Below are 18,286 nucleotides of genomic sequence, written 5' to 3' on the forward strand. Positions count from 1 at the left end.
ACAGGAAAAAAACTAAATGCTGAATGATGCCACATGTTAGCTGCACTAATGTTACAAGCTAACACAACGAGGCTGATGTTTGAGAGCAACTTGAAAGGTCAGTAAATCTCTAGTATCTGCAACAGTGAAGTAGTTAACCTCCTGGACGGCATTAGCTAACACCATCTGTTTGAATATTAGCTAAATGGACAGAAACAGCCCAATGACAGTGTTCTCTCGGTCTGAGTTCCCCTGTCAACATGCGCTTTAGCTCCTTTCTGCTGTGGTGCGAATTAACGTAGAAAAACACTAAATGGTGGCTCAGTCGGCTATTAAATAGTGAAGCAATGAAACAAACCTGTCCATTACTCCTCTCTTTAATTGTAAAGCTAGTGGGGGCTAATGTGGCTAATAATTGTACAGGTAGTGGAGCCAGACTAAAGCTGACGATTAGAACAGAAAAAAGTAAGAGCCTGTACCAACCTACCCTGCTGCTATAATTGATCACTAAAGAAAATGTTCAGCAACATTAACAGAAAGACCTAAATTATACAGGGCTGCTGCTGAATACATGGACCAGATCCGTGTTTACACTGTAAAAATTTTTTATTTTGTATGCGCCAGATCCATGTTTGTTTTGAAACCCAATTTATATTGATATAGAATTATCCTTTATTTGTTCCTCAGTAGTAAAATTTATTTGTATCAACGTGCACACTGTGACACACTAAAGATTAGCCATTATAATAAAATAAAATAACTGCATAACTAAATCAAAGGTGCACACTTCCATAAAGGATATTAACACTTACTAAGTGTTGTCTACTGTTTTACCAAACAGTAGACAACAATTTTGAATTATATATTGTACTAAATGAGGGCTGATTGGTCTGGTTTTTTCCTGTTTAAGGAAATTACAATATTGTTGTATTATAATTAATCAAAAAATAATCTCTTAATTAGAATGAACCCTGTGCCTTCAAACAATTTGTTGCAGTATTGCAAATTGTATCAAGTATCGGTATAGAGCTTGAAATTTTAGTATCATGACAGCTCTGCTACATAGTTAAAATCGTAACCAACCAGCCAATGACAATGCTTATGCAATTAAGAAAAAACACAAGTCAAACAGAAAATGTTTTGGGCAAATTTAAAGCAAAATTCAAAAGACGGCTAACGAAACAGCTAAAGTCGTGGATGGCTAATGGCAAAGCAAAAGCTTTGCAAATTGCTATTAGCTAAAGGAAAAGAAAAATGCATACAAGACCCCCTGCAAACTATGCTACTAAAGTTATAGCCAAGCTGCAAATGACACTTCTTACATCTTTAAATAAATTCCTTCTCAAACAACTAAAGTTGTCGGCAGCATGCTGAAAGCTACAGTTACTAAGGCAGCTAACAACATAGCTAAAGTCATGGATGGCTTACAGAGAGGCTAAAACATCTATCAAAAATTAAAATAACAGAACACACACATAATCTATAAAGCTTAAGCGGTAGCCAAGCACCTAATAATACTTAAGCCTTAGAAAAAATGCTTATCACACTGCTAATGGTGTAGGTGGCTAACTGAAAGCTAAACACAGCTAGTTACACAGCTAAAGTTGCAGATGGAAAAGGGAAGAACAGCACAAAATTTACTAAGATATGAACAGAAATGAAAATTACACCTTGCTAACTATGACACTTAATTACACTTTATAAATCTTTCATATTTGCTAATCATACAGCTAATATTATAATGGCTAATATTATAATGTCTAGCTAAATACAAAGCTAAAGTTGTGGATGGCTAACCGCAAAGCGAAAGCAGAGTGGAAAATAACTACGAATTAAATCATAAGCAAAGTAGACAAATGGGAATAGAAACAATTAACAATCGGCTAAAAATGCCATTTCAGATTTTCAATTTTTTTGCACATTTAAACATTTACCTTAGCAACATGTAGTCTTTTCTAGTGTTTATGAGAAAAAGAGTATCTCAATTCAAGAATAGATAAACAAGTACTCATCCAACATTTATGACCATGTTTTGTTTGTGTTTTATGGATGTGTTTATTTTTTTAAATAACATTTCTATTCAGTTCTAAGCCATCTTTTCCCCCTAACATAACTGCTTCTGTGGTAACTCCATTCTGACTCTGTGGGGCAGTATTTCACTGCATATATATTGTTCAGCGAAGCTTACAACAAATCTACTGTTGACTTTCTCCAGAATCTGCTTCTCATTGAGCGCCATCGACTCTCCTTTCCTCTTCTTTATCCTCTTCTTCTCCAGCTTTTTGCAGGCATACATTTTCCCTGTGGCTCGTACCTGACATGCACATACCTGAGAGGAAATGAGACAAAGGCAGGAAATCCATTAGGCTAAGCAGCATCAAATGCATTAATTAACTGAGCAGCAGTTAAGTGAATTTCTCTATAAAAGCATAGTTTTTTTTTTGCAAGTGCCAGTTTTCTGGTCTTGGGCATAATCCTAAAGACCTTAAAACAAGCAACTATTGTCATCTGTCTAACAGCTTAAGCTTGACCCAAACAGAGTAATGAAACAGGACAATGATTCACTACAATCCTACACATTTGCTCTGGTTTGCAGCAGAGAAGACAAGCGAGCGTGAAGCAAACACTTCCTGACCCCTACTTCTTTTCATGTCCCTCAGTATCTCATGACCCAATGCTCTTACATTTAATGTGTTATCACCATGAGACTAGCATGGAATCAATAAGGCCTCTGCTTGTTACACAAATATGCCAAACAGAGATGCCATTCAGTAGAGTGTAATGGGATTCAGACGTCAGTGGTGGAGTTCCTCTTTTCAGATGCCAATGAGAAGATTAAGTAAGAAATGTTGCACCTCCCTGCACATTCATCTAGTCAAGGCAGAGTTTTAGGCCTAGCAAGAGAGAAATCTCCATTGTTGCCTTTTTTGTTTCTGAATGGTAAGGTAAAAACACAACCTCAGTCATGGCCATCCTAAAGATCAGGCCTAAACAAACTAATTGGAAATGGTTTGCTTACTTTGCTTTTAATTTAAAATGTAACGTACAATATATACAGGTCCTTCTCAAAATATTAGCATATTGTGATAAAGTTCATTATTTTCCATAATGTCATGATGAAAATTTAACATTTATATATTTTAGATTCATTGCACACTAACTGAAATATTTCAGGTCTTTTATTGTCTTAATACGGATGATTTTGGCATACAGCTCATGAAAACCCAAAATTCCTATCTCACAAAATTAGCATATTTCATCCTGACCAATAAAAGAAAAGTGTTTTTAATACAAAAAACGTCAACCTTCAAATAATCATGTACAGTTATGCACTCAATACTTGGTCGGGAATCCTTTGGCAGAAATGACTGCTTCAATGCGGCGTGGCATGGAGGCAATCAGCCTGTGGCACTGCTGAGGTCTTATGGAGGCCCAGGATGCTTCGATAGCGGCCTTTAGCTCATCCAGAGTGTTGGGTCTTGAGTCTCTCAACGTTCTCTTCACAATATCCCACAGATTCTCTATGGGGTTCAGGTCAGGAGAGTTGGCAGGCCAATTGAGCACAGTGATACCATGGTCAGTAAACCATTTACCAGTGGTTTTGGCACTGTGAGCAGGTGCCAGGTCGTGCTGAAAAATGAAATCTTCATCTCCATAAAGCTTTTCAGCAGATGGAAGCATGAAGTGCTCCAAAATCTCCTGATAGCTAGCTGCATTGACCCTGCCCTTGATAAAACACAGTGGACCAACACCAGCAGCTGACACGGCACCCCAGACCATCACTGACTGTGGGTACTTGACACTGGACTTCTGGCATTTTGGCATTTCCTTCTCCCCAGTCTTCCTCCAGACTCTGGCACCTTGATTTCCGAATGACATGCAGAATTTGCTTTCATTGGAAAAAAGTACTTTGGACCACTGAGCAACAGTCCAGTGCTGCTTCTCTGTAGCCCAGGTCAGGCGCTTCTGCCGCTGTTTCTGGTTCAAAAGTGGCTTGACCTGGGGAAGGCGGCACCTGTAGCCCATTTCCTGCACACGCCTGTGCACGGTGGCTCTGGATGTTTCTACTCTAGACTCAGTCCACTGCTTCCGCAGGTCCCCCAAGGTCTGGAATCGGCCCTTCTCCACAATCTTCCTCAGGGTCCGGTCACCTCTTCTCGTTGTGCAGCGTTTTCTGCCACACTTTTTCCTTCCCACAGACTTCCCACTGAGGTGCCTTGATACAGCACTCTGGGAACAGCCTATTCGTTCAGAAATTTCTTTCTGTGTCTTACCCTCTTGCTTGAGGGTGTCAATAGTGGCCTTCTGGACAGCAGTCAGGTCGGCAGTCTTACCCATGATTGGGGTTTTGAGTGATGAACCAGGCTGGGAGTTTTAAAGGCCTCAGGAATCTTTTGCAAGTGTTTAGAGTTAACTCGTTGATTCAGATGATTAGGTTCATAGCTCGTTTAGAGACCCTTTTAATGATATGCTAATTTTGTGAGATAGGAATTTTGGGTTTTCATGAGCTGTATGCCAAAATCATCCGTATTAAGACAATAAAAGACCTGAAACATTTCAGTTAGTGTGCAATGAATCTAAAATATATGAATGTTAAATTTTCATCATGACATTATGGAAAATAATGAACTTTATCACAATATGCTAATATTTTGAGAAGGACCTGTATACTGAATGTAACAATATAACTTAGGCAATAACAAAATAACATTTATTTTTTTAGCAACAGAAAGTAAATAAGAATCCCCTTCTTATTTGATCCCTGTATAATTCAACCTGAATGGGGGAAATGTGTTTTAAAATCACATTTTGGCCTAATAAGAAAAACTGACCCAAATTTAGTAGAAAATTAGGTACTCACCTCCCCGAAACCTCCTTTTCCTAGAATTCTGTACTGTCTGAACGTGTTTTTTGTCACCGGCTGCCTGTTGGACAGAGACAGACATGTATTTATATCACACGGGCAAGTACAGTGCTGTGAAAAAGTATTTTGTGTTTTTGCTTTTTCTTATCAAACAAACTTTATGGCACCTTGATGGCTGTTGTTGGTGCCAAGGGTTGGTTTTGATATCTTTCTTTTTAATAACCTAAATCATCATTTGAAAACTGCTTTTTGTATTTCCCCAGGTTATCTTTGTCTGATAATACAATTTGTTTGATGATCTGAAACCTGTAATTGTGACCAAACAAGCAAAAACAAAAGAAATATGTAGGGAGGCACATACTTTTCACTGCACTGTATGTTCTAATTGCAAAGTTCACCTTCGCAACCAAATCTAATGTGAAGGGGAACTCTAAGGCTGAGGTTTTATCTTCTTTGTTGTCTTTTGGAGACTTCTGCTGCTCCACAGCCAGTTAGAGGTTAAAACCCCTTGAGTTTTATTTTGGAAGAAAGCCCTTCAGGTAAACCTCTCCTGCCTGCCAAGCTGTGGTTCCCCTTCAGTGGGATGAAGTATTTTTTGAAAACTTGGTGACATGCAATATGAGTCATCCTAATTGTAGGGCAGTGGTTTGTAGACACAAGCAGCTACAGCATTTGCCCATTAAACATTAAGCTTTTGAACTACAAAATGTGAATCAGTTTGGGGTTTTATGTATTGTCAGCAAAGCCATTTTTTTTATCTTCTAATAAAGCAGAACAGAAACCAAACAAGCTTTTTTTTGTAATTTGGAAATTTGTGTTTCTTCTACCTGAATTTATTTTATCATGATGTTTACTTTTACTAGTTTTAATTTTATTCTTTAAAATACCAGAATTTGCACATGACCCTATTTTTTTAGATAGCAAAATTTTCACAAATAAAAAAAAAATGTTATGTTCGCCGTTGCTCGGCACTTGAGTAGCCATTGTATCAAATAGATTTCTGCTCTTAGTTGAATGATTTTTTTCTGCTTGAGTGAAAATATACAGAAGTATTGCTAATCTTACTAGAATAGAGTTTTTGGTTTCTCTGCCCACCTCTGGATAAACTTAAAACCAAAGCAGAACAATGAAGCTAACTACTGAGACCTAGAATTTCTTTCTTTTAAAACCAGAAACTGCAATAATTAGCATTTTAAAAGGTTCACTTTTGATGTTTTAAAAATGGAAATCCTAAATTTGTAAATGTTATTGTAAATGCAAATGGGAAAGACCAGAAACAGGACCTGAGAGATGCATCATCCTTCAGCTAATCATCTACTGCTCTTTGGGTATCACCTTATCGGAGCTACAATGATAAACCCTTAAACTGTTATTTGTGGGATATTTTAGAGATTTAACTCGGTTCTCAATAGGAAAAAGGTGAATTACTCTCTCCAGTTCGGGGACCAGTCTCTATCCGATGCAGAGGCGTCTTGTTCAAGAGTGATGGTAGGACAAAGCAGGAGATGGATAAATGGATTCGGGATGGGCTCCAGTAGTGTGATCCTTGCTCTGGTCTTACGTGGTGAAGGAGCAGAGCTGAAAGGTGAAGCTCTTGATTTACTGGTCTGTCTGTGTCCCACCCTCACCTATGGTCATGAGACATGAATCAAGACTGAAAAAGCAAGATCCTGGATACAAGTGACAAAAAGAGCTTCCTCTGTATGGCGACTGGGCTCAGCCTTAGAGATGGGATGAGGAGCTCCATCATCTAGGCAGCCTGAAGTAGAGCTGCTGCTCTTCTGCATCAAAAGGAGACAATAGTGGAGGTTCAGGCATCTGTTTAGGGTGCTAACTCCTTTAGGTGGTTTTCCAGTCCTAGAGGGCCTGTGTTCTTCAGGTTTTAAATGTGTCATTGCTCCAACACAGCTGATTAAAATGGCTGAGTTACCTCCTCAACATGTCACCTATTTCAACAAAGCACTGCTAAGGAATCAGTATTTTGATTTAAGTGATTTGAATCCATCGGGGCAACTCAGAAAACATGGACGACACCAGCCCTTGAGGAGCAATTTTGGACACAACAGATCTAAAGCCACTGAATGGTGGCCGTCATAATAATCACAAATCTACTGCAATTTGCTGCATATTTCATAGTATTTTAGACACTTGGAATCTGTAATTGCTTTTAAGTTTTAGTGTTGGTGTAAAACATTTTTCTTTGCCCATTTGAATTTCTGTTTGTTTTTTTTTTTATTGTTTTTTGTGTGTTTTTTTTGGGTAAATGGCCTGTACTTGTATAGCACTTTATTAAGTCCAAGGACCCCAGAGCGCTTTACACTACAACAGTCATCCACACATTCACAAACTGACATACTACATTGTAACAACAGCTGCTCTGGGGCAGACTGACAGAAGCGAGGCTGCTGTACAATTGGTGCCATCGGGTTCCCTGACCACCATCAGCAGACAAGGCGGGTGAAGTGTCTTGCCCAAGGTCAAAACGACTGGGAACTGGGAACCCATCGGTTACAGGGCGAACCCCTACCATCGTCACCCATGAGTTTGAACAGAATGGTTAAACCCCATCCTTCAAACAAATACATAACACAAATTAATGTTTCTTTTGTTGGCAGTACAAGTCTTGCCATACCTGCTAGTAACAAAAAGACCAAATTTAAACTGTTGTTTTATGCTAAGTTGTCCGTTATGTGTTGACCCTACACTGGATCATGCCTTGAGTTTAGGCCACTAGTAAGACATGACAGAGATGACATTCCTCTCAAAATGTTTCGGTACTGTACTGAAGCTCCTGTGGGTCTTACAGAAAAACTCTGAAGACAAACAAATCTCATAATGAACATCAGCCACCAATCTGGTTCCTCCTGGGTTCATTGCTCCAATTTCACCCCCCTCTGGACCAGTTTGATCATTGAAGCAGGATAACGAACAGGACTCTGGGGTCTACACTCATTAACACCATGAGTCATTTACTGTTTAAAGAGGCCAATGATTGGGAAGCTGCTGCTTGTTGTCAACAGGTATTATTTATCCTAGTATCTGTGCCACCTTTCAGGTTAAAAACTGCAGCATTAAAGCTTTTTGTGGCCAACCGCAATCAGCATTCAGTTATAGTGCAGAAACATGTTTGATCTTGTTGAAGACACTCAGTATGAACATCACAAATGAACATTTATATCAGCATGACAACGAGGACAGGCACAAAGCTACCCGGTATTTATGGATTGTTGTTATTATGGTAAATCCCATAGCCTCCATCCAGTCTGTTTGCTCCCATTTGCCCTGGGGGTGGTACTGAATGCATGGAGTTCTTTATAAATAGTCTGTTTTCACCCTGAGGTTTTCGTTGAAGGATCTCTTATCAGTCTTGTTCTCAACACCTGAAACTTTACAACAAATGATTTGTTGGTTCTTAAACCCACAAGAGTCAAACAAATTTGCTTCATAGTTGGAAACCCCATTAAAATAACATAAACAAAGATTTTCTCTGTGTTGTATTTGGCTTCAGACCAACAGATTGGAGGAAAAGCAGATATCCTGCTTGATCTGCTCATCTTGGGTTTAACAAAGAAAGAGGATTGGGATACCAACTCTCACCTATGGTGATGAGATTTGGACCATGACTGACAGAACATGACCTGAGATACAAGCAGCTGAAACAAGCTTCCTTTGTAGCGTGGCCAGGCTCTACCTTAGAGAAAGGTGAGAAGATCGGAGTAGAACCTGTGCTTCAAATCAGGAGTCAGCTGACATTATTTAGGATTTGAATTAGGATGCTTCCAGGACGCGTTCCTTTGGAGGTTTTCCTGATAACATCCAACTAGAAGGAGAACCCAGGGGAGACCTAGAACCTTCTTTAAGAACTGTACATTCACTGCCTATTTTACTGGGTGCACCTGTTCAACTGCTTGTTAATACAATTAGTAAACTAGCTAATCACATGGCAGCCACCCACTGCATTTAAGCATTTAGACGCAAAATAGATGAGATGAAGCTCAAACCAGCATCAGAATGGAGAACAAAATCATGCTAAATACCAAATCTGAACACAAAGAACATCAAACCTTGAAGCAGTCGGGCCACAGCAGCAGAAGACCGCACCTGGTGCCTTCCCTGTCTGCCAAGAACAGGAAAAAAAGCCTACAATTCACTCAGGCTGACCAAAATTGGACAATAAGAGATTGAAAAAATGTGTCCTGATGTATTTTAATTTCAGCTGCAGAATCCAGATTTGGCAAGAATCCATCCTGCCTTCTGGCAACGGTTCAAGTTTGTGGTGGTGGTGTAATGGTATGGGGGATATTTTGTTGGTAAGCACACTTTAGTTACAGCTGCGCACTGTTGAAACATCCCAGCTTACATGAGAATTGTTGTTGTCCATGCCCATCAACTGCTTCTAGCAGGATAATGGACCATAATAAGCCTGAAATCACCTCTGATTTTATGAACAAGGCAAAGACTTCACTGTACGAAAATGGAAAAAGCTTCGTCCCTAAATTGTCTCTTAAGTGTCAAAGCAGCACGGTTTCATTCCTGGAAGTAAGAGTCCTGAATCACTCAAAGGTCAGCAGTAAGATATTCCTCTGAATATGGTCTGGTACTGAATTGAAACCGAATGAAAAAGCAGCCAAAGTCTAAACAAAAGCTTGAAGGACTATTGATCACCACAACTTTAAAAGATTAGAGAAGACTTTGGCTAAGTGGAAGGGAAATGTGGATGGGTCAGGACTTTTGAATCAGACTGTGCCATAGAACAACACCATTTGTATATCTTGTGGTGATTTACTGCTCCATCTACATTCTGGTCTTCACCTAAGGCCACGAGATATGGATTAAAGGTCTACCCTGTATTGGGAGGCCTACTAGACAAGGCTCACTGGAGGCTTTCTGGGCACGTTCCAGTAAAAGGAGACAGAACTAGAGGGATTATATGTCCTTTCTGTCTTTCGACTATTTGGGGTTCCCCCAGGAGTAACTGGAGAGACTCAGAAGTTATACATATACCTATATGGAGATGGGAGATGTTTGCCTTATAAAATATATACAAAATAAAGTTCATATATGAAATATTTTAAGTTCATGATTATTTTTTCCCAACAATTAAATTTGAACTTAGTCTTTTAACATGCAGTTCAGTCAGGTTTGATATAATATATATTTTTGATACAATACTTATTAATATTACTTATTATTAGTAGAATTAATTTTGAATTGCAGCAACAGAAACATGTTTTTACTTTGTTCTTGATGCTTTTTCACTGCTGTAAAAGGATTACGTCTCCCTCATGGTAATTCTGTGACTATTTTTCTATGTCAGCACTGTTAAAATCGACTTCATTAGCTGTTAAAAGTTGTAGTCAACAGTACCTAGAAAACTAAGTATTAGATCCAAAGATAGTTGGGTAAGCAGGGGTGGCAGACACATCTCAGTTTGTCTGCCACTCAGGTCGCATCACACGGATAAAAAGAAGACTTGTAAGAAAATTTAGTTTGCCGATTTGCTGTGTTGCCTGGTATGGAAGCAAATCGTTCCCATATTTCAAATGAAAAAGCATTTTCAGAAATGCTTTTTCATTTTAAAAATGTGGCTGCATTGTTTGACTCATAAATGAAATTAGTAATCAATCATCCTATTTGCATTTTAATTTTCTTCTTCAACACTGTTCATTCTTTCACCTAATTAAAATGAAAAAGAAAAAGACATTTGAGATTTATTTTTCAAAATATGCCCCAGCAAATAGATACCAAAATTCAATTTGAAATGTAAAATTTGAAAATGAAAAAGCATTTCCAGAAATGCTTTTTCATTTTAAGAATGTGGCTGCATTATTTGACCCATAAATAAAATAAGTAATCAATCATCTTATTTGCATTTTCTTCTTCATGACTGCACATTTTATGCCATAATCAAAAAGAAAACAAAGCAGACATTGCTTTTTCGTTTTCGTGGTCTGCCCACAAAGTACTGCCCAGAACTCGAAAACGAAAAAGCATTCCGAGCTCCGGGCGCAGCAGAGTGACGTCAGCAGCCGCTCTTCCTCAGCTCCCTGCTGACTGAGCTACCTGTCTTGTTCGGTAGGGGGCGCTGTGCACGTCTGCATTGCATTACATTGAAAACGTGCCGAGAAATTGATTGAACTGCAGCAGGACCGAGCTCAATTTGTGGCAGTGGCAGAACTGGTAGTTCCGGTGGCATCCTTGTGGCCTGGGAGATCCAGCGTGTTTTTAACCATTTATTTATAATTTTCTGTGAGTGACGATTCAGAATAGCCGCTCATGCTCTATAATAAACCGGCTGTTTGTGCAATAAATCTTCGTCATCCTTTCAACACGTCACACATACACATAGTGCTATTTATTTTCCATGTCAAGTAAATACAATCACCTTATGTTATGGGTCTAAAGCTGTTTGTTAAATAATAATCAATAATGAAATCATTATTTAAAGGTAACAGGCTAAAACAATAATGACATCCCATTTGCCGATAATCAGCATCAGCTTCCACAAAAACAGCGGCAACCGCATTGGCAAGTTTTACGGCCGGTCTGCCACCTTCTGGCATCCTCACGGAATCTGTGGCAGTTCCGGTGGCAGCTTCGGTGGCAGGCTGTGGCGGAACTGCCACAGCCTGCCACCGGACCTACCAGTTCTGCCACTGCCACAAATTGAGCTTGGCCCTGCTGCAATTCAATCAATTTCTCAGCACGTTTGCAATGTAATGCAATGCAGACGTGCACAGCGCCCCCTACCGAACAAGATGGGTAGCTCGGTCAGCAGGGAGCTGAGGAAGAGCGGTTGCTGACGTCACTCTCCTGCGCCCGCAGCTCGGAATGCTTTTTCGTTTTCGAGTTCTGGGCAGTACTTTGCGGGCAGACCACGAAAACGAAATAGCAATGTCTGCTTTGTTTTCTTTTTGATTATGGCATAAAATGTGCAGTCGTGAAGAAGAAAATTAAAATGCAAATAGGATTATTGATAACTAATTTTATTTATGAGTCAAACAATGCAGCCACATCCTTAAAATGAAAAAGCATTTCTGGAAATGCTTTTTCATTTAAAATATGGGAACGATTTGCTTCCATAGCCTGGAAGTTGCTCTCTAGGGATTTTATATCAGGCTTAATCGAAGACCAAGTATAGTTTAAGTAAAACTTAAACACAAAACCAAAGTCTGTTTATGCTATCACTGAAGTTTTCAGAAAAAACTCTTGGAACAATTAGGGATCCAGGAAAACCTGTTTGTCTGGAAAGAAACATGATGAAACTCGTTTTACCATTTCCTTGTGTTTTTGACCTCTTTGCAGTTACAGTGTGTCGTTCCACCAAAGTCTCGGATACCCAAACATTTGATCATTTTAGACAATATGAATGTTCATTATAAAACTGCAAAAATAACAAAAATCCTCTGAACTACAGCTGATTAGAGGAAGTTTTTTTTACTAATTTATTTCTTTGGCTTTTTTCAAAGAACAAACATTAAAATGTTTGACGCATAATTGGAAAATTGCGGGTTGCAGAAAAAATTACCTGCCCTTTGTTAACTGATTTCAATATTTCATCCAAAACAAGTAAAAAGTCAACTACAAAACAGCCATCTGTCCTTCCTTTTTTTAAATTTTTTTATTCAAATTTAACCGTGCACATGGGCTGCACGGTGACGCAGTTGGTAGCACTGTTGCCTTGCAGAAGGTCCTCGGTTCGACTCCCTGCCGGGGATCTTTCTGCATGGAGTTTGCATGTTCTCCCCGTGCATGTGTAGGTTCTTTCCGGGTACTCCGGCTTCCTCCCACAGTCCAAAGACATGACAGTTAGGTTAATTGGTTTCTCTAAACTGCCCTTTCTTTGAAGGACCAGTTAGGTCCCTGTTTTTAGTTGTAGTAAAGGCCAGTTAAAGTAAAAAGAATAATAATGAAGAAATAATAAAATATCAAACAAGGAAACAGACCATGCCTATCTTAGTTGAATAAACAAAATGTACAAAGTTGTATTTTACTTATTTATTAAGTGACTGTTTCCTTTGAACAATGACATTACTTTTATGTTTCAAATTGCTGAAACGAAAGAAAAATGCACCTAGTAAGAGAACTGTACTTGTTGAACAAAAGGCCAAAAAGGCATTACCTTCATAATTTAGAAACTGTACCTCAATGGTTCACAGCCCTGGTCCTCAGGGACCCCTTCTCTGCTAGTTTTAGATGTTTGTCTGCTCCAGAACACCTGATTCAAATTCTAACATGACCTCCTATACAGGCATCAAGAATGGAGGGTCAAACTGGACAAAATTAATACAATAAAATCATAATTAAATAAATAAATGTTGTGAATATCCCATAAGTGAAGTAAATGTAACATGAAAGAAATGTAACATTAAATGTGCCATTAAATTAAAGGTACCATTTATTTATTTAATACATCATTAGAAACAATAAATGTACCATTATATCATGAAATGGACTATTATGCAATTAAATGTGCCACTGAATAATTAAGTATAATTTTAAAGACGACATGACGTAATTAGTGGTACACTTAATATTTAATGATGTATTAAATAAATTGTACATTTAATGGTACATTCAATTTTTTTCTATTTCACAACATATTTATTTAATATCTTCCCTTGATGAAGCCTTTCTATACGGAGTCCGCGAGGGGACATGGGGGAATTTTTTCTTTTTTGCGTTCTCACGCAATAGTCTTTGTGTTATCTCGCAATACTTTGTGGGATAGTTTCCAAATCAGATAACTGCAAAAATGAAACAAACACTACACCCATTTTGAGATTTATTGAGTTTTATTTTGAAATCAGCCTTAAATAAAATTATCTTCAATCAGACTAAAAGACAGTTTTTATCCCCAAGCTGTCAAACAAACTACTGAACAATAAAACTGCACGAAACCACATCTGTGACACTTTATTTCCTTATTACTGCTGCATGATGTGTACTTTTTTTTTGTACGCCATTAGTGTTTTTGTTTTTATCTTGATTTGAACGGTTCTTCTTATCCTAAGCATTTCATCACATTGTTTACTGCGTGTTAACCTGCATATGACAAATAAACCATATCAGTGTTTGTTTTATGAGCAGTTTGTCATCTGTGCTGCTGTTCCAAAATGCCGAACGCAAAAGTATTGCGTGGAGACGCAAAAGAAATAAAAATCCCATGTCCCCTCACGGGCTTCCGTACCTTACCTCTTCAATCTTTAGCGCACATGCAGCAATTTTGTTGGTCAGATGAGACTTGACACATGTTGGTACTTTTGGTTTGATGAATGAAGAGATGCAGGATTGATTTAATCCAGAATCTGTTTTACAAGTGTCCTTTAATCACTGGTGAACTTGATTACGAATAAACACGTTTTACAAGCAGCAGACTGCGTGTTAAAACCGCTACATTCAACTCTCCTGAAGTTTGGTAATATTTGAGACTTTCCTGTCAGCTCTATGAGTTTAATAGATAAGTCCTTACTTCTGACTTTACGTTACAAATCCAATTTTACCACGTCCAGTTCTCCACCTGCGTTTGCTCCCTCCATCCTGAACGCAGGTGGAAAACATCGATCAGAAGCACTGTTGGCTTGTGGGTCGTGTAGTTCGTTTGACTCACATTATAGTATAGACTTCTTGGAAAAAAAAAACTACACAATGGCGGCGTCGATCCAAGTTTTTTTTTCTTAAAGTTTATAACAAAGTCTCAGTTTTACATTTCCAAAGACAATTGATCCTCCTATTGGTTAGCTCCCGCTCCCGTTAATTTTTTATCCTGTACCGTCCCAATCACGTAATCTTTACTGATGCTGTCTCCCATCCCGCGGGATTCCCGAAAAAATGTCAGCCTCTAATTTTGAAGTGGAAGCGTCACAGCTCTACTCTGAGCTCCCCTTACACACTGTTATGGGGAAACACGTTTGACTGCTGTTAACGTTTTTTGGAGACCTTTGAACTCAACAATGTTTTTTAAAAAGTAAGACATGAACTAGACGCTCCTCTCCCTAACGTCATTCAACAGTGTAATAGTCAAGAGTGAACTCTCTATTAGCCAAGAAACATTTAGGGCAATCTTTTTAATCTTTTCAAAGAAAATCACAATTCCCCTCCAAACCAATAGCTTTATATGTGTGTGTGCTACTCAGGCTGTTACGCACACATGCCTTGTTACAAAGTATTAATAATAGTCTACCCATTGCTTTCCCAAGGTCTCCACAAAACTGATTATGATTATGCCCCCTGTTTCCGCTGTTTCGGTACAGAGCCTGCTGCAGGCAGGAGACCAGCAGTGGGCCTGCAGGTACAGCAGAGATCTGGACTGGGGCTGAAAGCACATCTGCCTCGAGGCTTTGTTAAATTCTCTTTGACTATTCAGCGCACAGTGCTCTCACTTTCGCTAATGATAGCCTACGCTGCAAGTGACACAATAAGCACGTTTTCGTTTGTAACCATTTTCACTACAGAGCTGGGTAGCAACGCTGTAATGATGTTAAGTCAACCAGAAAGAGCTGATCTTCTGACATATTGATGTTAGAACTTCTTGTTTTAGCTGCAGATGCATCCTTTGCTACAAATGTTAATGAGTACACTAAAGAAGTGCTATGTTATGGATGTTTCTTTTAAGGAATGTAATTATTTGCTGTCTTGCATTTTCTCTTTCATGTATTTCTATTACACATAAACTAATCTTAGGTAGTTTAATTAAAAATCTGCAGAATATGCCATTTTTTACTGTGATTACTCAATCGTCAGAATAATCAGTTGAATACTTGATTACTAAAATAATCGTTAGCTGCAGCCCTAGTCTGGACCAACATTTTAATGGATTCTATCCCTTCTAACTTTGCTGTCTTTTGCCATCGTTCAGGTCAGCATTGCTGAAATAACTGCACAGATGTTGTCTTTCAGTTTTAGAGACAATATTTTGAGATGAGATTTTTAAATCAGAAGGACACAAACCTTTGAATGCTTTGAGTTAAGGGTAGGCATCACTGAAAACAGCCTTAATGAACAGCCCTTTTTGTCAGAATTTCACTCATTTTGCATTCTAACAATTGAAGTAGGCAACTTTATAAATAAGAGTAGATTTAATGAGAAATCATTCAAATTAGGGAGAAAATTAAACATACTGTATTGACAGGGGGTAGGCATTAATATGCAGCACGATATATATATATATATATCTATATATATATAGATATAGATCTATATATATATAGAAAGCATTCAACTGTGTCCCGCGTGATGCCCTGTGGGGGGTGCTCCAGGTGTATGGATTCAGGGGCCCTTTATTAGGGGCCATCCGATCTCTTTACAAGCAGAGCAGGAGTTTGGTCCGCAATGCCGGCACTAAGTCGGACCTGTTTCCGGTGCATGTTGGACTCCGGCAGGGCTGCCCTTTGTCACCGGTCCTGTTCATAACTTTTATGGACAGGATTTCTAGGCGCAGCCAAGGGCCGGGGGGGTCTGGTTTGGGGACCAGAGGATTTCGTCTCTTCTTTTTGCAGATGACGTGGTCCTGCTGGCCCCCTCTAGCCAAGACCTACAGCATGCGCTGGGGCGGTTCGCAGCCAAGTGTGAAGCGGCTGGGATGAGAATCAGCTCCTCCAAGTCCGAGGCCATGGTACTCGACCGGAAAAGGGTGGCTTGTCCTCTTCAGGTTGGAGGGGAGTTCCTGTCTCAAGAGGAGGAGTTTAAGTATCTCGGGGTCTTGTTCACGAGTGAGGGAAGAATGGAGTGGGAGATCGACAGACGGATCGGTGCGCCTGCCACAGTAATGGGGGCGCTGTGCCGGTCCATTGTGGTGAAGAGAGAGCTGAGCCGAAAAACGAAGCTCTCAATTTACCGGTCGGTCTACGTTCCTACCCTCACCTATGGCCATGAACTTTGGGTCATGACCGAAAGAACAAGATCCCGGATACAAGCGGCTGAAATGAGCTTCCTCCGTAGGGTGGCCGGGCACTCCCTTAGAGATAGGGTGAGGAGCTCGGCCATCCGGGAGGAGCTCGGAGTAGAGCCGCTGCTCCTCCACATCGAGAGGAGCCAGTTGAGGTGGCTCGGGCATCTATACCGGATGCCTCCTGGACACCTTCCTCGGGAGGTGTTCCAGGCACGTCCCACCGGTAGGAGGCCCAGGGGACGGCCCGGGACACACTGGAGGGACTATGTCTCTCGGCTGGCCTGGGAACGCCTTGGGCTCCCCCCGGAGAAGCTGGAGGAGGTGTCTGGAGAGAGGGACGTCTGGGTGTCTCTGCTGAGTCTGCTGCCCCTGCAACCCGGTCCCAGATAAAGCAGAAGACGACGAGTACGAGAATCATCAACACCATTGCAGCTAATAGTTTTAAACTTGCTGTTGAATAGGATTGTTTTAAGTGCCTTGCTTTGCCTTGCATTCTTTTAAATGTTTTTCTTTTTAAATCTGACTGAACACTTGTCCAACCTGCTGGGTCTATTATCGATAAAATTCAAGAACAAAAGTCAGTTCTAGTGTTGGATTCAGACTGCAGAAACAGGAGTGAACGCTTGCTGCCAACGTTCAACAAAAAAGTGAATGCTCTCCATTAGGCAATTTCCAACTTGTCTTTTGAAATGTGTAATGGTGTTGTTGTTGTAACCCGAAGGAGAACAGGAAGCTGTGAGGCAACGTTCTGTGAGCGTGTTGCTACTGGTATCGTGTATTTGAAAGAAGAAACAGTCAGAAACTCTTACCTCTCCAGCCACTTCCACTGCAGGAACCTGTTGAAGTACATGCTGTCAAGGTAGTCAGCAAAAGGCGCCACACTCAAGTAGTCGTGTATCAATCTAAAAAAACAGCAAATTAAAATGAGTGGAAATACATTCTGCTTCTTTTTTAGGCTGCTGGTCATTAAATCTAAAACAATTAATTGCTTGAAATCAGGGATTGCTGAGGGGGAAAAGTCATTAAAACACATTATGGTGAAATAAGACCTGCTGAATTAAGATTTAACAATCATCTGGGAAAATTTTATAAATTTTGGGATTATTTTCCTCTTAGTTTGATTTTCGTTTCTTGTTTTACGGAATTAACAATGAAAACCTGAGCAAGGCAGTGAGTGGGAATCTGCAGTTTATGGACACTTTAAAAATATAAAATCAATTGTTGTAATTTCCTTAGCAAAGCTCTTTGTAAAATATTGATGAGAAATTGTTTTCAATTACACTACTGTCCCAACCCTTCAAATACAGCGCTCATTAAATTGGGCAAATATAAAGGCACTGGAGCATGATTAGTATTATTTGGTGCATTTCTTTTTATTTTCACTACTCCATTTAGTGTTACAAAAACCCGTACAAACAAAACTCAACAAAATCGTTTAAATGAGTCCTTACATCTTTAACTTTACCTGACAGAATCAGCGTTTTTATTCCTCAAATAGTTTTACATAATCAGTTTAAGGTTTATATATATTTTTAGATTTCTCAATGGAATGT

At 39.5% G+C, this 18,286-nt stretch overlaps 1 protein-coding gene across 1 annotated transcript in view; it reads right to left on the minus strand.

Annotated features, from left to right (window-relative positions):
* grk6 (G protein-coupled receptor kinase 6) overlaps positions 1-18,286 on the minus strand; it is a 77,135-nt gene that overhangs the window by 13,246 nt on the left and 45,603 nt on the right. The window contains exons 6-8 of the mRNA XM_047379714.1: positions 17,543-17,635; positions 4,841-4,904; positions 2,168-2,308 (exon numbers count right to left, since the gene is read on the minus strand). Of these exons, the coding sequence (XP_047235670.1) occupies positions 2,168-2,308; positions 4,841-4,904; positions 17,543-17,635 (298 nt within the window). The remainder of the gene's footprint in view (positions 1-2,167; positions 2,309-4,840; positions 4,905-17,542; positions 17,636-18,286) is intronic.

The sequence above is a fragment of the Girardinichthys multiradiatus genome, chromosome 11, assembly GCF_021462225.1.
Source record: "Girardinichthys multiradiatus isolate DD_20200921_A chromosome 11, DD_fGirMul_XY1, whole genome shotgun sequence".
In the NCBI taxonomy this organism is placed as follows: Eukaryota; Metazoa; Chordata; class Actinopteri; order Cyprinodontiformes; family Goodeidae; genus Girardinichthys; species Girardinichthys multiradiatus.